Source organism: Girardinichthys multiradiatus, chromosome 1, assembly GCF_021462225.1.
Source record: "Girardinichthys multiradiatus isolate DD_20200921_A chromosome 1, DD_fGirMul_XY1, whole genome shotgun sequence".
NCBI lineage: Eukaryota > Metazoa > Chordata > Actinopteri > Cyprinodontiformes > Goodeidae > Girardinichthys > Girardinichthys multiradiatus.
This window is the reverse complement of record NC_061794.1, coordinates 23,386,441-23,401,150: the sequence shown is the minus strand read 5'-3', so window position 1 is coordinate 23,401,150 and position 14,710 is coordinate 23,386,441. Positions and strand designations below refer to the sequence as shown.

The 14,710-nt window shown below is 38.5% G+C and overlaps 1 protein-coding gene across 2 annotated transcripts in view; it reads left to right on the top strand.

Annotated features, from left to right (window-relative positions):
• cpne5a (copine Va) overlaps window positions 1-14,710 on the top strand; it is a 129,561-nt gene that overhangs the window by 14,043 nt on the left and 100,808 nt on the right. For both annotated transcript variants that reach the window (XM_047368827.1, XM_047368816.1), the window contains exons 2-3: window positions 3,545-3,585; window positions 4,433-4,479. In XM_047368827.1, the coding sequence (XP_047224783.1) occupies window positions 3,545-3,585; window positions 4,433-4,479 (88 nt within the window). The remainder of the gene's footprint in view (window positions 1-3,544; window positions 3,586-4,432; window positions 4,480-14,710) is intronic.

The following is a 14,710-nucleotide window of genomic DNA, read 5'->3' as shown; positions in this document are numbered from 1 at the left end:
AGTCCAGTCTCTACTGGATCTTTTTCAGCAGCTCAGAGGTGTTCACGCTCCAGGTCAAGTTCTCCTTGATGTGGACTCCTAGGAAGTGGAAGTCATCCTCTTCACACAGTCCCTGCTGATGATCAGTGATGAAGAGTCTGTCCTCTTTTTCCTATAGTCCACTACTATCTCTATGGTCTTGGAAATGCTGAGCAGCAAATTGTCCTCACAAATTGTGCTCCACGCTGTCAGCCACTCCACCTCGTCCCTATAGGTGAACTCTTCCCTCCAGAGATAGCCCCACCCATCGTGATGAGCCGGAGTGCAGTCGTGGTGTAGATACAGAACTGATTTTGCTTCATATCTACTACAACATAAAGCTCACCACTTAATATAGTTTCATTAGGCCAGAAGAAATATTTTATTTTTAGTTAGAGATTTTAAATATCACTCTGGTATTTTGAAAAGGATGAGGACAATTAACTTATTTCATGCCCACCAAGTACCAAGAGACGCTTCTCTATCAACAGGAGTAGTTCATTGTTGCCTTTTTTATGCAGAACAGCTACTGACTTAAGTAGATCATGTTGTTCAGAACGATGTTCAAAAACTAGTCGAAAATCAGTAAAGGCATTTTTTCAATGTATGATGTAGTAACTGTGTCTGCATAACAAGCCTCTCTTCTTTTTTTGGCTGTTACCTACTGACTGAAACCACCTTCAAAGACATTTAAAGGACTCTTTATTGTCTCTGGCTCCCATGAATGCATAGTGAGGGGCTTGTTTATTAAATGTGTACCATATTGTTTTGTATGATGCGATCAATTTCTTTGTGTAACCTTTTTGTATTTTTCTGCTTTTACCTAAACAAAAGAACCATTAGAGCAGTTGAATAATCCAACAGAGAAGTTTTAGACCTAATTTTCACCGACATTTTGTCTGTATGTAGTAAAATACCAGTATGGGCTTGATTTTAAATAAAATCTAGTTATCTGGTCTGATTCTACAGTTAACCATTAGTGGTATTAGGTTTTAGGCCAAGTTCTATCTACAGTACCTAGCAAAAGTTTTCACACCCCTTGGCTTTATACTTATTTTGTTACATTCCAACATGTGATTTAAATGTTTTTTAATCTTATTCTATGTGATGGATATGGACAAACAAGTTTATGTTGGTAAAGTGAAATGAGAAAATTATATATAAAAAAAAGAATTAAAAAAAAAGAAAAATGGCTTCTGAATATGTATCCAGCCCCTTCGCTGTGAAGTATATACCACCTGTGTGCAATCTAAATGCCACAGGATCTGTCAGTATAAAAACATCTTTTCTGAAAGACCCCAGAGGCTGCACCACCAAGAAAGAGGCATCACACCATGAAGACGAAGGTGCTGGGGGTGTGGTTATTAAAAAAGATCTTTGATGTTCCCCTGGAATTCCTTCAAATCCATCATCTTGAAATGGAAAACTCATGGTACCACAACAAAGCTGCCAAGCGAGGGCTGCCCACCAAAACTCACAGACCAGGCAAGGAGAGCATTAATCAGAGAAGCAACACAGAGACCAAAGTTAACCCTGAAGTAGTAGCAGAGATCCACAGCAGAGACTGGAGAATCTGTCCATAGGACCACAATAAGTCCTACACTCCATAGATCTGGGCTTATGGAAGAGTGGCCAGAAAAAAGCCTTTACATAGTGTAAAAAATAAAAAGGTGCATTTGGAGTTTGCCAAAGGGCATGTGGGCAGCTCCCCAAATATATGGAGGAAGGTGCTCTGGTCAGATGAGACTAAAAGTTTACTTTTCAGCCACCAAGGAGAATGCTGTGTCTGGTACAAACCCAACACATCCTATCATCCCAGTTACACCATCCCCACAGTGAATCATGATGGTGGCAGCATCATGCTATGGGGATGTTTTTCAGAAGTAGGGACTGGGAAGCTGGATATTTTTGTGCAAAACCTGTCAGTCTGCCTGTGATTTTATACTGGGACGGCGGTTCACCTTCCAGCTGGATAATGACCCAAAGTATACTGCTAAAGCAACACTCAAGTGGTTTATGGGGAAACATTTAAATGTGTTGGGATGGCCTAGTTAAAGTCCAGACCTCAATCCAATTGAGAATCTGTAGTCAGACTTGAAAATCACTGTTTATACGTGAAAACCCTTCAAAATGAACGAGCTGAAACAGCTTTACTTTGAGGAATGGGCAAAAATCCCAGTAGCAAGATATGGCAAGCTCTTAACAACTTATCCAAAGTGACTTGGAGCTGTAATTGCCACAAAAGGTGGCTCTTCAAAGCACTGACTTTAGGGGAGGGGGTGAACAGTTATGCACGCTGATGTTTTCTGTTATTTTCTCCTTTTTGTTTGCTTCACAATAAAAAACAAATACATCTTCGATGTTGTAGGCATTGTATGTAAATGAAATGGTGCAAACTCTCAAACAATCCATTTTAATTCCAGGTTATGAGGCAGCAAAACATGAAAAATGCTGTGAATTATTTTCAGTGGAACTCTATCTATCTTCATGTTCATAGTTTAATGCTAATGAACATAGTGAGCATAATTCACACTCCAACATTAAATAGTTCTTGATCATTTATTATATATATATATATATATATATATATATATATATATATTTAGATTATCAAAAAGCATTAAAATACTTAAACTGCAGTAGCATAATCTAGCACTAAAAAATTATGAAAAATCCAGGCCTTACTTTGAGTAAATGTATTCAGTGGGGTGGGAAATTAATCCCACCCCACTTTGACTTGTCTTAGCAGGTTTATGACAGAAATTGTAAGTGAAAGATTGAGCTTTACAGCAACAAACACTCTGGGCTGATTTTGTGTGAACCAAATGATAAATTCAGTTGTAGAAAAGTCTCTCATCTTCACAGTTAAATATTATGGAGGATGTGTGATATATATCCTGTAGGCCTGTTTTCTTCCCAAAGCCCTGGGAATCTTTTCAGGGTGGATGGCATCAGGAACCCAATGAAATACAAGGCGATCTTAAATAAATATCTGGTGGACCGTGCCAGTAAACTGAGAATGAGTCATCTTTGGGTCTTTCAGCACTACCTCAGTCCAACAGCTATATTCAAAATAAACATTTGTCTACTTTTTCTTTAGGTTGTGTTGCATTTTCCAAACTCGAGTTAGAAGTTGAAATTGGCAGAGGATTATGTCAGCAGCTAAATACCTACCAGAAAAGTCGAATTTACAGCACCTTCACCTACTCATCTGTCCTTTAATGTGAAAAACAAGGCATTTTGTATGAAACACACATCTTTGTGTCCTCTGTGCCCTTATGCTTGGCTTTTTTGGTGTACTTAACAGTCTGCACACTTGGAAATTAAATCTCAAGGGCAGTTATGGTTTATGTGAACCAAGTGAGACTGTAAATTAGTATAATGATTTATTCTCTTGTATTTTGAATTTAACATCTTGATATTAAAATGCATGTAAGAAAGAGTTTTTGATATTTGTATAACTATGGATTCTCACATCTTTTAGCAGGACTAGATATTTATGTGTTGTTGTTTTCCTCTCTTGCAGGAATCTTTTGGACAGAGACACCTTCTCCAAATCTGACCCATGTAAGTTCTCTTTGATAATAACTATTGCAGGTTTTTGTTTCAGGTAGAATATCTTGTGCAGAGTATAATTCATAATTTTGCTTTTACCATGCATTAATTTTTATTTTTGCTGATCTTAAGCCTGGTTTAGTTTACTCTGCTGTTTGAAAGTGTTCCTTCAATAACTGCATTTCATTTGCACAGTAATGTGACATCCTTTCTGTGTTGTGAGCTAAAGTACCATAATGCATACAGGGTATAAACAGCAGCCCCTGAATACAAATGGCTATCTTTTGGGGAGGGAAACTGGGAAATGTCATATAGACATTTTTTTCAACCACTGAATGCAAAATGGAGGAAACGTTTCTCATAAGTCCATTGTGTAAAAATGCTTTGGAAGAAAAATAAAAGACAAAAACAAAATTTCAGACTCATCCCAGTTTTGTGCACGCCTGCAGCTGAACCTGAGGCTATTTGACAGGTCATGCCACTTCTACCTGCATCATCTCCATCATAAGCAGCAAAACAAAACAGAAATCAGAAGAATCCCACCCATTAGGACACAGTTTCTCTGATTGCACAGCTTACAGTAAATTTTGCTCCAGGGGCTCTCTGTCTTATTATGGAGAATCCCCCCCTCCCCATACAAGTGGATGTCAGTCAACATTAATCATCAAGTCTAGCACTTCATTATGCTGTCAGGGTGTGGCAGGAAAATTAATGATAGATGTCAGCAGAGAAGGAACAAAAACAAACACCGTTTATAGATTCACAATGTGTTATTGAAACTGTTCAATGACAATTTATCCCTCTACTTTCTCTCGTTCTATCTTTTCCCCCCTTTTTCTTCCACCTCTTCTTATTTCAGTGGTTGTGTTGTACACCCAGGGCGTGGAGTCCAAACAGTGGCGGGAGGTAAGAGATCAACAAGACTCTATTGGCCCGTCTTTCCTTCATGACAGGCTGTTTTCTGTTTACAACCCATCTGTCACACCCTCCTCTTCTCAAGGTTAATACTATGTGCCAATCTTTTACAATTAATTGACCCTGTGAACACTAGCACTGACTTAGCTTTTAACTGACTGACCGATTAAGGTGACAGGTACACGTATCTGTAAAGATTTTTTTCTGCATCAGCCTCCCCCTGGTTGCTTGAAACAAGACCTTAATTAGACCATGGAGACCAATAAATCTAGCAGAGTTTGCAGCTAGGCAGAGGCATCCTCAGAAATGATTATGCATATACTCAAAGTGGATGAAAGTACAGAGAACTTGTGAGAAACATTTTTCTGTTTTACTATTTTGACCACAGGCAAAACAAATGCTGTTTGTAAATCTTACAGTGAGGATACAGAAATGATTAACAAATATGCTTCTTGATTCCTTTTTACCTAATTTTCTCTGACTCACACCCCCACACTGTGGTGATACAAGTGCAAACTGGTTTGACACATGATATGGGTTGTAAGATAACCTGCTTACAAAGGGATGTTGGAGATGTGGCACACAGCGTGTTAAGGTGGATGTGAGCTCTGAATATTTCTTTACATTTTCGGTGGTTCTAAGGTATATGCGTCCCAACAAAATACAATACAGCAGTAAGAAACAAATAAAAAACAACAACAAAACAAGTATAACAGCTGAAAATTAATGTAACAGTAACACTTTAATTGATAATATTTGTACTTAAAAACTGAAACTGAGAGAATATTCTAGACATTAATTTAAAACGTTGTTGCCACATATTCTAAATGTCCAGAACTATGTACAAAACTATGTACAAACCTTTGTAGAGTTTGTAGAGTTACCCATTATAGAGAAGGGCTATAATGGTTACAAATTTTCCAGGAAAGTAGGCCTAATAAATGCAGAGGGGAGGTTTTGTAACTGTTGTATAAATAATATGCTTTGTTGTGTTCCACTGCTGTTCCCAATGATGCATCTAAAGGCAGAGCAGCATACAGTATCTAGGGGTTTGAGGGTCGAGTGGGCTGCTGTGTAAACCTAGAATGTATAATTGTGAATGAAAGAGGTACTGTTATTTATATAACTGGTGAACAGAACTGGTGCAACAACAGAACCTTGGGGAACATCCCTGGAAAGGGAAAAACAAGATTAAACATGTCCTGTTATAACAAAGATTTTTGCTAAAAAATGTAACGTCATTATTCAACAAGCATGATGATGGTGTCAGCCTTGAACCAGAGGACAGACTATAAAAAGTTATTTAGAAAAAAAATTAATGTCAACATTAATTTGGTAGTTAAATTGCTTTAATTACTTCCTCAGTTCATCTCAACTTTAACAATAGTTTGTCAAATAGAAAATAGACTAAAATCTACTTTAAAGCACTACAATCCATACAGGGAACACAAACTAGCCTGACAATTAGCTTAAAGAATAAAATGATTATAATCATAATATTATTTAAGATAACCTCAAAAACAACATCTCTGATCCAGATATGACTAAATCCAGAGAACCTCTGAAGAGAAACGTTTGGCTGAAGAGGCAGAGAAGAAAGTAACATGGCATTTATGAAACCACACATCTAAAGCAGAGCTACCTGTTGAAAGAATATTTCAGCTAAATCTATATGGACGGTCCTCTCAAAGCCATGACCTAAATCCCACACAGTGTATAAGGCTTTCACGGAAACAGCAAGGTCTGCATATAAATGTTGTGCTGAAAATTCTCTATGTCTCCCATGTTTCAAATTACAGAAAGGTAAACTAAAAAAACAAGTCAGTCTGGCCAACATACTTGTGTTGGAGTCTGGGAGTTTGGTTATGTGTTGTTTCTTGCCTGCTGCTTACATTTACTCACCACTAGATGCCGCCAGGACTCCCAGGTATGGAGGGTAGCAGGTGTTTCCCATCTGCAGTCATCTGGAGGAGTATAAGAAGGTGGAACTGTCAGCACTCCAGTGCCTGAGTGTTTGCCTTTGTGGTAACGTCATCTCGCCGAACCTTAAAGACTATAGTCTTGCTGAAGCTTACAGTTTTCTTACCGTTTCTTGTGCTCCCTCCTAGGTGTCTTCAATTCCAAGCTCCAAAGCTCCTGCAATTCTCAGTCCTGGCTCCATGTCCCTGCTTTGCATCCTGCCAAACTCAAGTTTTCAAGCTCCAAAGGAATCTACTTGGATCAAGTACTAGCTGACAGTTCAAAGCCTCTGTCCTCCTCCAAGCGAACCCTGCTCACCCTCCACCAACTAACAATCCACCACCAGCTTCCGAGAATCTCGACAGGTAACCAAACTCACAGAATCAAATTGCCAAGATCTCATCTGAATCTTTCCCCTAAGAAAGTCACCACCACTTTGGACTACCGAAGACTCGGCAGCAGTCTCACAGCTCTCCGTGACTCGACATCATTCTTCCTCATCAAACACTCCTCCATCCACAGTAAGCCAAAGCTTAAAACCGTTTAACATCTGTTTCCTAAACATAATTTAAGACTACTTGCCTCCCGCATCTCTCCTGTACAGTTTGCAGTTTCCAGTTCCAGTATTCTCCTTTAAAATAAACTTGTTAAATTCTTCTCCTGCCTCTTGAGTCTCTCTGCATGTGGGTCAAAACAATTAAATAAACGATGACAACTTGCTAATTTGCAATGAAATAAAATTCATTATTTAATTGACGTAGAAAGCTGTTGTAGATCTACAAGACAGGAAGACATGGAAAGATGTCACCATTAAGGCAAATTATGGCATGAAGTAAAATGAATGCAGATCCAGGAAACTACAGCTTAAATGAAACCGCACAACCACTAATCAGATTTTGGTATTGTATCTTTACTTGCCTTAAAAATTAAATAAATTTTGCTCATGATTTTAACACCTTGTGGCAAAGTTAATGGAAGAAAAACAAATAAAAAATATACATTTCAAAGTGACACGTTCCCTTCTTTTTGACCACCATTAAAAGACAATCCCTGATATAAAACACGGTAAGTACGGAGATCTTCCGGAAGCAAATGGAGTAGACGGGTGCATCGGAGCCTCTCTCCCACCTTAATATCAAAATATCCCGTTCAAAACTTGTTAATTTGCTCACTGTTTCGACAAAATAACTTATGAACGGGAGGAGAAACATGTCGCGCCATAAAAAATCGATAAAGATGCCCAAAGCTCAGGATAAAAGTGCCCAGATCACTAAAGCTAACACGTGTCTGAATCAAGCTAGCGACAGCCTGGCTAGCTCGGAGGCTGAGAGCACTGGAACGAACATGGACTTGGAAGGAATACTTAAGGCTATTGACGATTTGAAGAGTGTCTTGAAGGGGGATAATGCAAAGCTACAACAGAATATCGACCATCTGGGACATGAGACCAACGGTAAGCTGGACAGTATTGCCACTGAGGTACAGGGCCTGGCAGAGCGGGTTGACGAGGCGGAGGCCCGCGTTCACCAAGTGGAGAATTGGGCAAAGGAGGTAACTGAGGCGCTGTGCTTCTGCATCGAACAACAGAGGAAAACACAGCTTAAAGTGCTTGATTTAGAGTCCCGTTCCAGAAGAAACAATGTATGTGTCTTTGGGGTGCCAGAGGTCAGGAGGGGAACTCCACTACACAGTATATTGACACGCTTTTGAGAAACCAGCTACAACTACCGGAGGACCTTGACCTGAAAATACAGCGCGCACATCGCACTCTGGCAAGTAAACCCCCGCCCGACTCACCACCGAGGGTTATTATTGTGAACTTTTTGAAATTTTCCACAAAAGAAAAGATCTTAAGAGAAGTGTGGAAATAAGGCAAGATCCAGGTGGGCTCCTCAAATATTCACTTCGACCACGATTATGCACCTGAGATAGTGAAGAAGCGCAGAGAATATAACGCTATCAAGAAAGGGCTCAAGGTAAAAGGCATACGCTTTCAAACACCGTTTACCAACATAAGGATTCACTGGGAATCAGGAACTCGCACATATTCCAGCACTTGGGAAGCCTACAGCGAGCTGAAGAGACATGGAATCCAGGTGGAGGAACCGGCGACAGCTGACGGTGGTTCCAGAGTGGAGTCGTGTCTTCGGGAGCTACTGGGCTGGCAGTCGGCGAATAACAGCGGTGCTGCTGTGGCGCTGAGAGCGAAGAACAAACTGCATGATTTCCAGCGGAGCATGGCCGAGTGAAAATAGGCAGAACATGACATAATGCAGTATTATTTTGACTGGGCTCTGACCTACTATTTCGTGGGAGAGGACACTGTTTTTTTTTTCTACGTTGGAGTAAAAGGATGGATGTGTTTTTTCCTAAAGGCGCTTCTACGGTCCTTTTCGGGCCCTCTCAGTTTGAGAGGTTTAACCCTTGACTTTCCAACGGGGTCACGAGTGAGAAGAGGGAGCTTCCTCTCACCTTGGAAGTCAGTTTGATATTGTTTTGTTCTGTTACAGTTCGTGTTCTGGATTTAGGGGCCAAATCAGTCAAGTTATTTCTGTACATTACTGTCATATAATTTAAAAATCGATTCCTTGAATGTAAATGGATTGAGTAGTCCAGTGAAAAGAAAAAGGGTCTTAGCCAAATTGAAAAAAGATGGGATACAACTTGCTCTTTTACAAGAGACACATATGTCTAAACAAGAACATGACAGGTTTAAGTCATTTGGTTACTCAAATACGTTTTATAGCTCTTGTAGAAATAGTAGAAAGAGGGGGGTAGTCACCCTAATTTCTAATTCACTGAACTTTGAATATTTGAGAAGGGAGACAAAGAGGGCAGATTTGTTATTATAAAGGGGAGAATTGATAATGTTGTTGTCACGATTGCTAATATATATGTACCGCCAGAGAGTGACAGGACTTTCTTAAAAACATTCTTTGACACCATTATCTCATTTACTGAAGGAGTTCTTGTTTGCGCTGGAGACTGGAAAACAATCCCTAATTATGCTCTAGATACAACAAGCTATAAGAAACAAAAAACTGGTAGGTCAAAAGATCTAAATATTCCGATCAGGGAGATGGACCTGTTTGATGTCTGGAGGAGTCTCCATATTAAAGAAAGAGAATTTACACATAACTCTCCTGCCCACGAGGTTCACTCCAGGATCGACCTGTTTTTGATGAGCACCATTGATAGATCTAAAGTGAAGGAATGCGTAATTGGAACATCTGATATTTCAGACCACGATGTTATCTATCTATCCATTGGTTTGTCTAATAGACCTAAAACAACATTATGGCACTTAAATATAGGTATCCTTAATAATGAAACCACAACAAAGGAGATTAGAAAATAAATAACGGAATATATAACGGACAATAATAATGGGCAGGTAAATCCCACCTTGGTTTGGGACACAGTTAAGTTAGTAATGAGAGGGAGACTAATTTTAAAAAGGTTAAAATACGATGAATTGGAGAAAACATTGAGGAAATTAAAATTAAAACAGCAAATGACCAACAATGGAGAATTTTCAGAACAAATAACGAAAACTAAAAACAATATAAATGATATGATACTTGAGGAACTTGAAAAAAAATTCAGATTCTCCAAACAAACATTTTATGAATCAGGCCCAAAAGCTACACGAATCTTAGCTAAGCAACTTCGTAAACACCATTTGAAGCATTCGTTTACCAAAATTAGAGAATCCTCAACTGGTAACTTAACCTATGACATGGATAAAATACATAAGACCTTTGAAAATTACTTTAAAACACTATACTCTGCCCCAGGACCAGTTAACATAACTGCTTTTGACAATTATTTGGCAGCTTTGGACCTACCTTCACTTGGACTAATCCAAAACAAAGCTTTATCTACTCCTATTACCCAGAAAGAATTAGAGACAGTTATTGGACATTTCAAAAGTAATAAGTGCCCAGGTGGTGATGGGTTTCCAAATGAATGGTACAAGATGTTCAGGAATGAGCTTTCTCCTGTCCTGCTTGATTCTTTGAACTGGACATTGAGCAGAGCTGAGATCCCACCATCTTGGAGAGAGGCTGTAATATCTGACTGAGTTTGGTCAACTGTCGGGCTACAGTCTAAACATCGCAAAAACAGGTTCTGACGATTAACTACTCCCCTAGTAAATTTATAAGAAAGACCTATGGACTTAGGTGGGATGCCAAAAAGCTAAAATACCTAGGAATATTTATTTCCCGAGATTTGGATGAGTTATTTAGTTTGAACTTTGGTAATCTTACTAAAAACATACAAAAAGACTTGACAGCCTGGGCAAGGTTACTGTTGGATTTCACAGCTAGAATGGAAATCGTGAGGATGAATCTGCTTCCTCGATTTTTATATCTTTTCATGTCATTGCCTATTAGAATATCTAGCGCACAGTTTCATGCCTGGGACAGGTTGATCTCCAAATTTATTTGGTCCGGGACCAGACCAAGGATAAAATTTAAAACACTCCAAATTAATAGGGACCGGGGGGTGTAGCCCTTCCAAATATGAGGGAGTACCATTACGCATCTCAGATGAGATTCATGGTCTGCTGGTGCTCCTCGGAAATAGAGACTGGATGGAAACAGATTGAATTTATGCAGGGTGGGGTCCAACCCCAAACACGACTGGGAGTTAAAATAGTTACAGACAAAAATGGGAATGGTATAGTTGAAAACACGTTAATCTGGAAAAAAGTGGTCGATAGGTATAGATTGGCAGATGTCACTGGACTCCTGATGTGGCCCTCCTGTAACTCAAACGTTCAGCCAGGAGAATTAGATTCCTCTTTTGTGGGCTGGAGAGATAGAGGACTTGTGGCTTTGTGCCAGTTTGTAGAAGGTACCACCTTTAAAACATTTGAGCAACTGAAAAGGGATTATAATCTCGAGAACAGAGATTTATTTAAATATTGTTAGGTAAGACATTTTTACAATACCAAAATAAAAAAAGGTGTTCCTCCAGAAGGTAATACTATTGTGAATATTTTTACAAATGCTTATACTCTCCTCCCGTGTAAAACTGTTTCCAAACTATATAAAGGGTTTCAGAAACATAATGGAAAGAACACCTTGAATATTAAGTCTAAATGGGAAAGGGAATTGGGAGTAGAAATTACAGAGGGTGATTGGCTTTCAATGTGTGTGAAACAACAGACATCTACCAGCTCTAAAAGATGGAAGGAATTCAGATGAAAGTGCTTAATTAGATATTTTATTACACCTCAAATTACTAGTAGACATAAAGGAGAAGAACAGCAATGTTGGAGACAATGTGGCCATCAGAACGTAAATCACTCTCATGTATTTTGGTCCTGCCCAAAGTTGGCAACTTACTGGCATGGAATCTGTCATACTACTGGGATAAATTTGGGGTATGTCATCCCCAGGGATCCCAGAGTTTTTCTGCTGGGGCTGATATCTGGAGAAGTGTTTCAAAAAGAAGATGAGTATCTTTTCAAAGTTCTATTAATTGCAAGCAAAAAGGCAATTACACAGTCTTGGCTAAAGAAGCTCTCTCCCCAGCTGGACCATTGGCAGGAAGTCGTGGAGGAGATTCACTCTATGGAAAAACTGACATATCTTTTACATATAAAAGGACATTTTTATAACAAACGCTGGTCTAAATGGCTGACATACAAGAGCAAGGAAGCATAACTATGTGTAACACCTTGTAATGTTTTTTTCTGTTCTTTTCTCTCTTCCTACTTAACTAAGAATCAATGCCCCAAGTTCTGTGTGTGTTGTATGTCTCATTGTAATGAAAAATGTTAAATAAAGAGTATAAAAAAAACCCCCAAAAAAACATGGTAAGTAACATAAAGTTAAATTGCCATGAATAGTAGATTACATGTAATATATCTGAATTATAAAAAAACACAAAGTGTTCTCACACAACATCTAATACATTTATATAAAGTGTAAAACCGAAAAATGTGTCTTGTTGAATGGGTGGAGGGAACAAAATAATTTTACATAAAGAAATGTACAAATAAATTAAAAGTTAAGATTGTAACAAACCTTTTTGATACATTTGTGTTTGGAGATTTCTAAATTATGTTCACTTGGTGATGAAATAATTAAATTTTAATTCTGAATTTTTATCCTCTTTCTAATTCAGTTACCTCTGCTGATTGCCATCACTGCTCATGACTAGTTTGAATCTCAAATAAAAAAGCAGAACCTATCCTGTCTTCTGGCCTTAGTTTTGTGAAGGCATTGCACAAATCCAACTTAAATGTTCCTTATTCAGTTTTGTGTCACAATAAATTGCAGTTCCTTTGGGTCTTTTTCAGATCTGGCTTCAACAAACCATTTTCTTTTTTAAACAATTTTATTAAAGAAACATCACCCATGGAAGCTATCAGGAGCATCATCTCAGATAAAAAGAGACATACTGTATCAATCAGTTTTATATGTTTGCAGAGCTGCAGGTTTTTCAGCAGGTTTTCTAATTATATTATCGCAGGTTTAAAACATTTCAGCAACACTTAGATTTTTGAAGCCTTCACAGAAAACAGAAGGTTCAATCTAGAATCAGAAAAAGAGAAATAGTGAATAACAGATGGACTTGAGGAAGGGGGAGCAGGTTTATGTTGTTCTCTAAAATAGATTGTCACTGTAATTAATCAGCATCTTGTTGGGACAACAAATGAGGGAAATTTCAATGCTATCAAAAAGAGTTTGTATAAATAATAATTTTACTTGATCAGTTCAAACTCACCTGAGATTTTTGTGCTGTCAACCTCAGACAAGCTGTGGAAACTAAAAAATTTGATTCATTTACAAATATCTTATCTTCTGATCGGGACCGGCCAGCCTGTAGCATGATGACACAGTTGTAAGCATTTTTTTCCAAATCTAATCAATAAAATGTGCTGAGCAATGCAGAAAGCATAGCTGATTAAAAGCATGTTGGTAGGGGACTTAAGATAATTGGTACTTGTGGGAAACCAAATTGAGTCAGTGTAACTGTAGCAGCTATCAGCTGATTTAAATTACTTTAATCCTGATAAACAACCAGTCTAGTTAGTTAAAAATTAAAGACGCTAAAAAATCTAAATCAAATCAGTCTCACAAATTACAATTAATTTTATTTGAGGTATGAATTACATATTCCCATTGATAATGAGGAGCAGATTTCTTTAGTTTTAGAGGTACACATCTAAACAAATGAACTCAGACCCAGTTGTACAATCTATGGGATGAAAATGTACATATGAGAGTATGATGCAGTTGCAGATGACTTTCATATAAACAGGACAAACAGCAGCTTGGGAGGTCAGAAAAACATTCATTATTTTGGAAGACTAACCTAAAAATCAATTTAGTCCAATTAATAAATCCTGCTCAAGTGGGAAAAAAAAAAAACAAAAAGCCTCAAAAAGAAATATAGAAGGCTGGTTCATGCTACATGCAAATAAAAAGCAGATTTCTGGGGTGAAAATGCCATGCCAGAAACTTCCAGAAGAAAAGCTAATATCTGAACTTGACAACTAAGAATTTTTATCAGCCTTTTTTTAATATATATTTTTGCAGCCCTGGAGGCCTTTATTTGTTCGAGAGTGGGCAGACAGGAAATAGGGGCAGAGACAGGGGGAAAACATAAGGTCTCCAGGTCCAGGAATCTAACCTGGCACGGTGTCTTCGAGGACTGTAGCCTCTATATATCCCCTACACCACCAACGCTGTGCTCAGGTTTTTTTAATCATCTTTTGAAAGTTAGGCACTGGCTTTTGCCCCTCTCTCTCTCTCTCTCTCTCTCACACACACACACACACACACACACATATCCGTGTTTTACTATCTTTATGAGGACCTTTCGGTTACTTCCATTGACTTCCATTCATTTTCCTTGATTTTTAGTGCCTAACCCTGACCCTGACACTAAACTCACCCTAACCAGTTAATACCTAACCCTAACCCTAACAATAACTCAATTCATACCCTAGTCCTGAACCTAACCCCTGTCCCAAGAACGGAATTTGAAAAAGTGAGGACCAAGAAAATGTCCTCACTTTGTCAAAATGTCCTCACTTTGCGATAAAAATACGAAAAATGGTTCTCACTCAGCAACAAGTACAAGAACACACACACACACACACACACACACACACAAATGAAAAACCAATTTTTCATTTGTGAAAAACCAGAAAGTTTTTACGAAGATGCACATACTGATGGGCATCAACTGCTGTTGCCAGGCTAACGGAGCTTCTCACACCGGTCATCAGCGTTCCACCTAA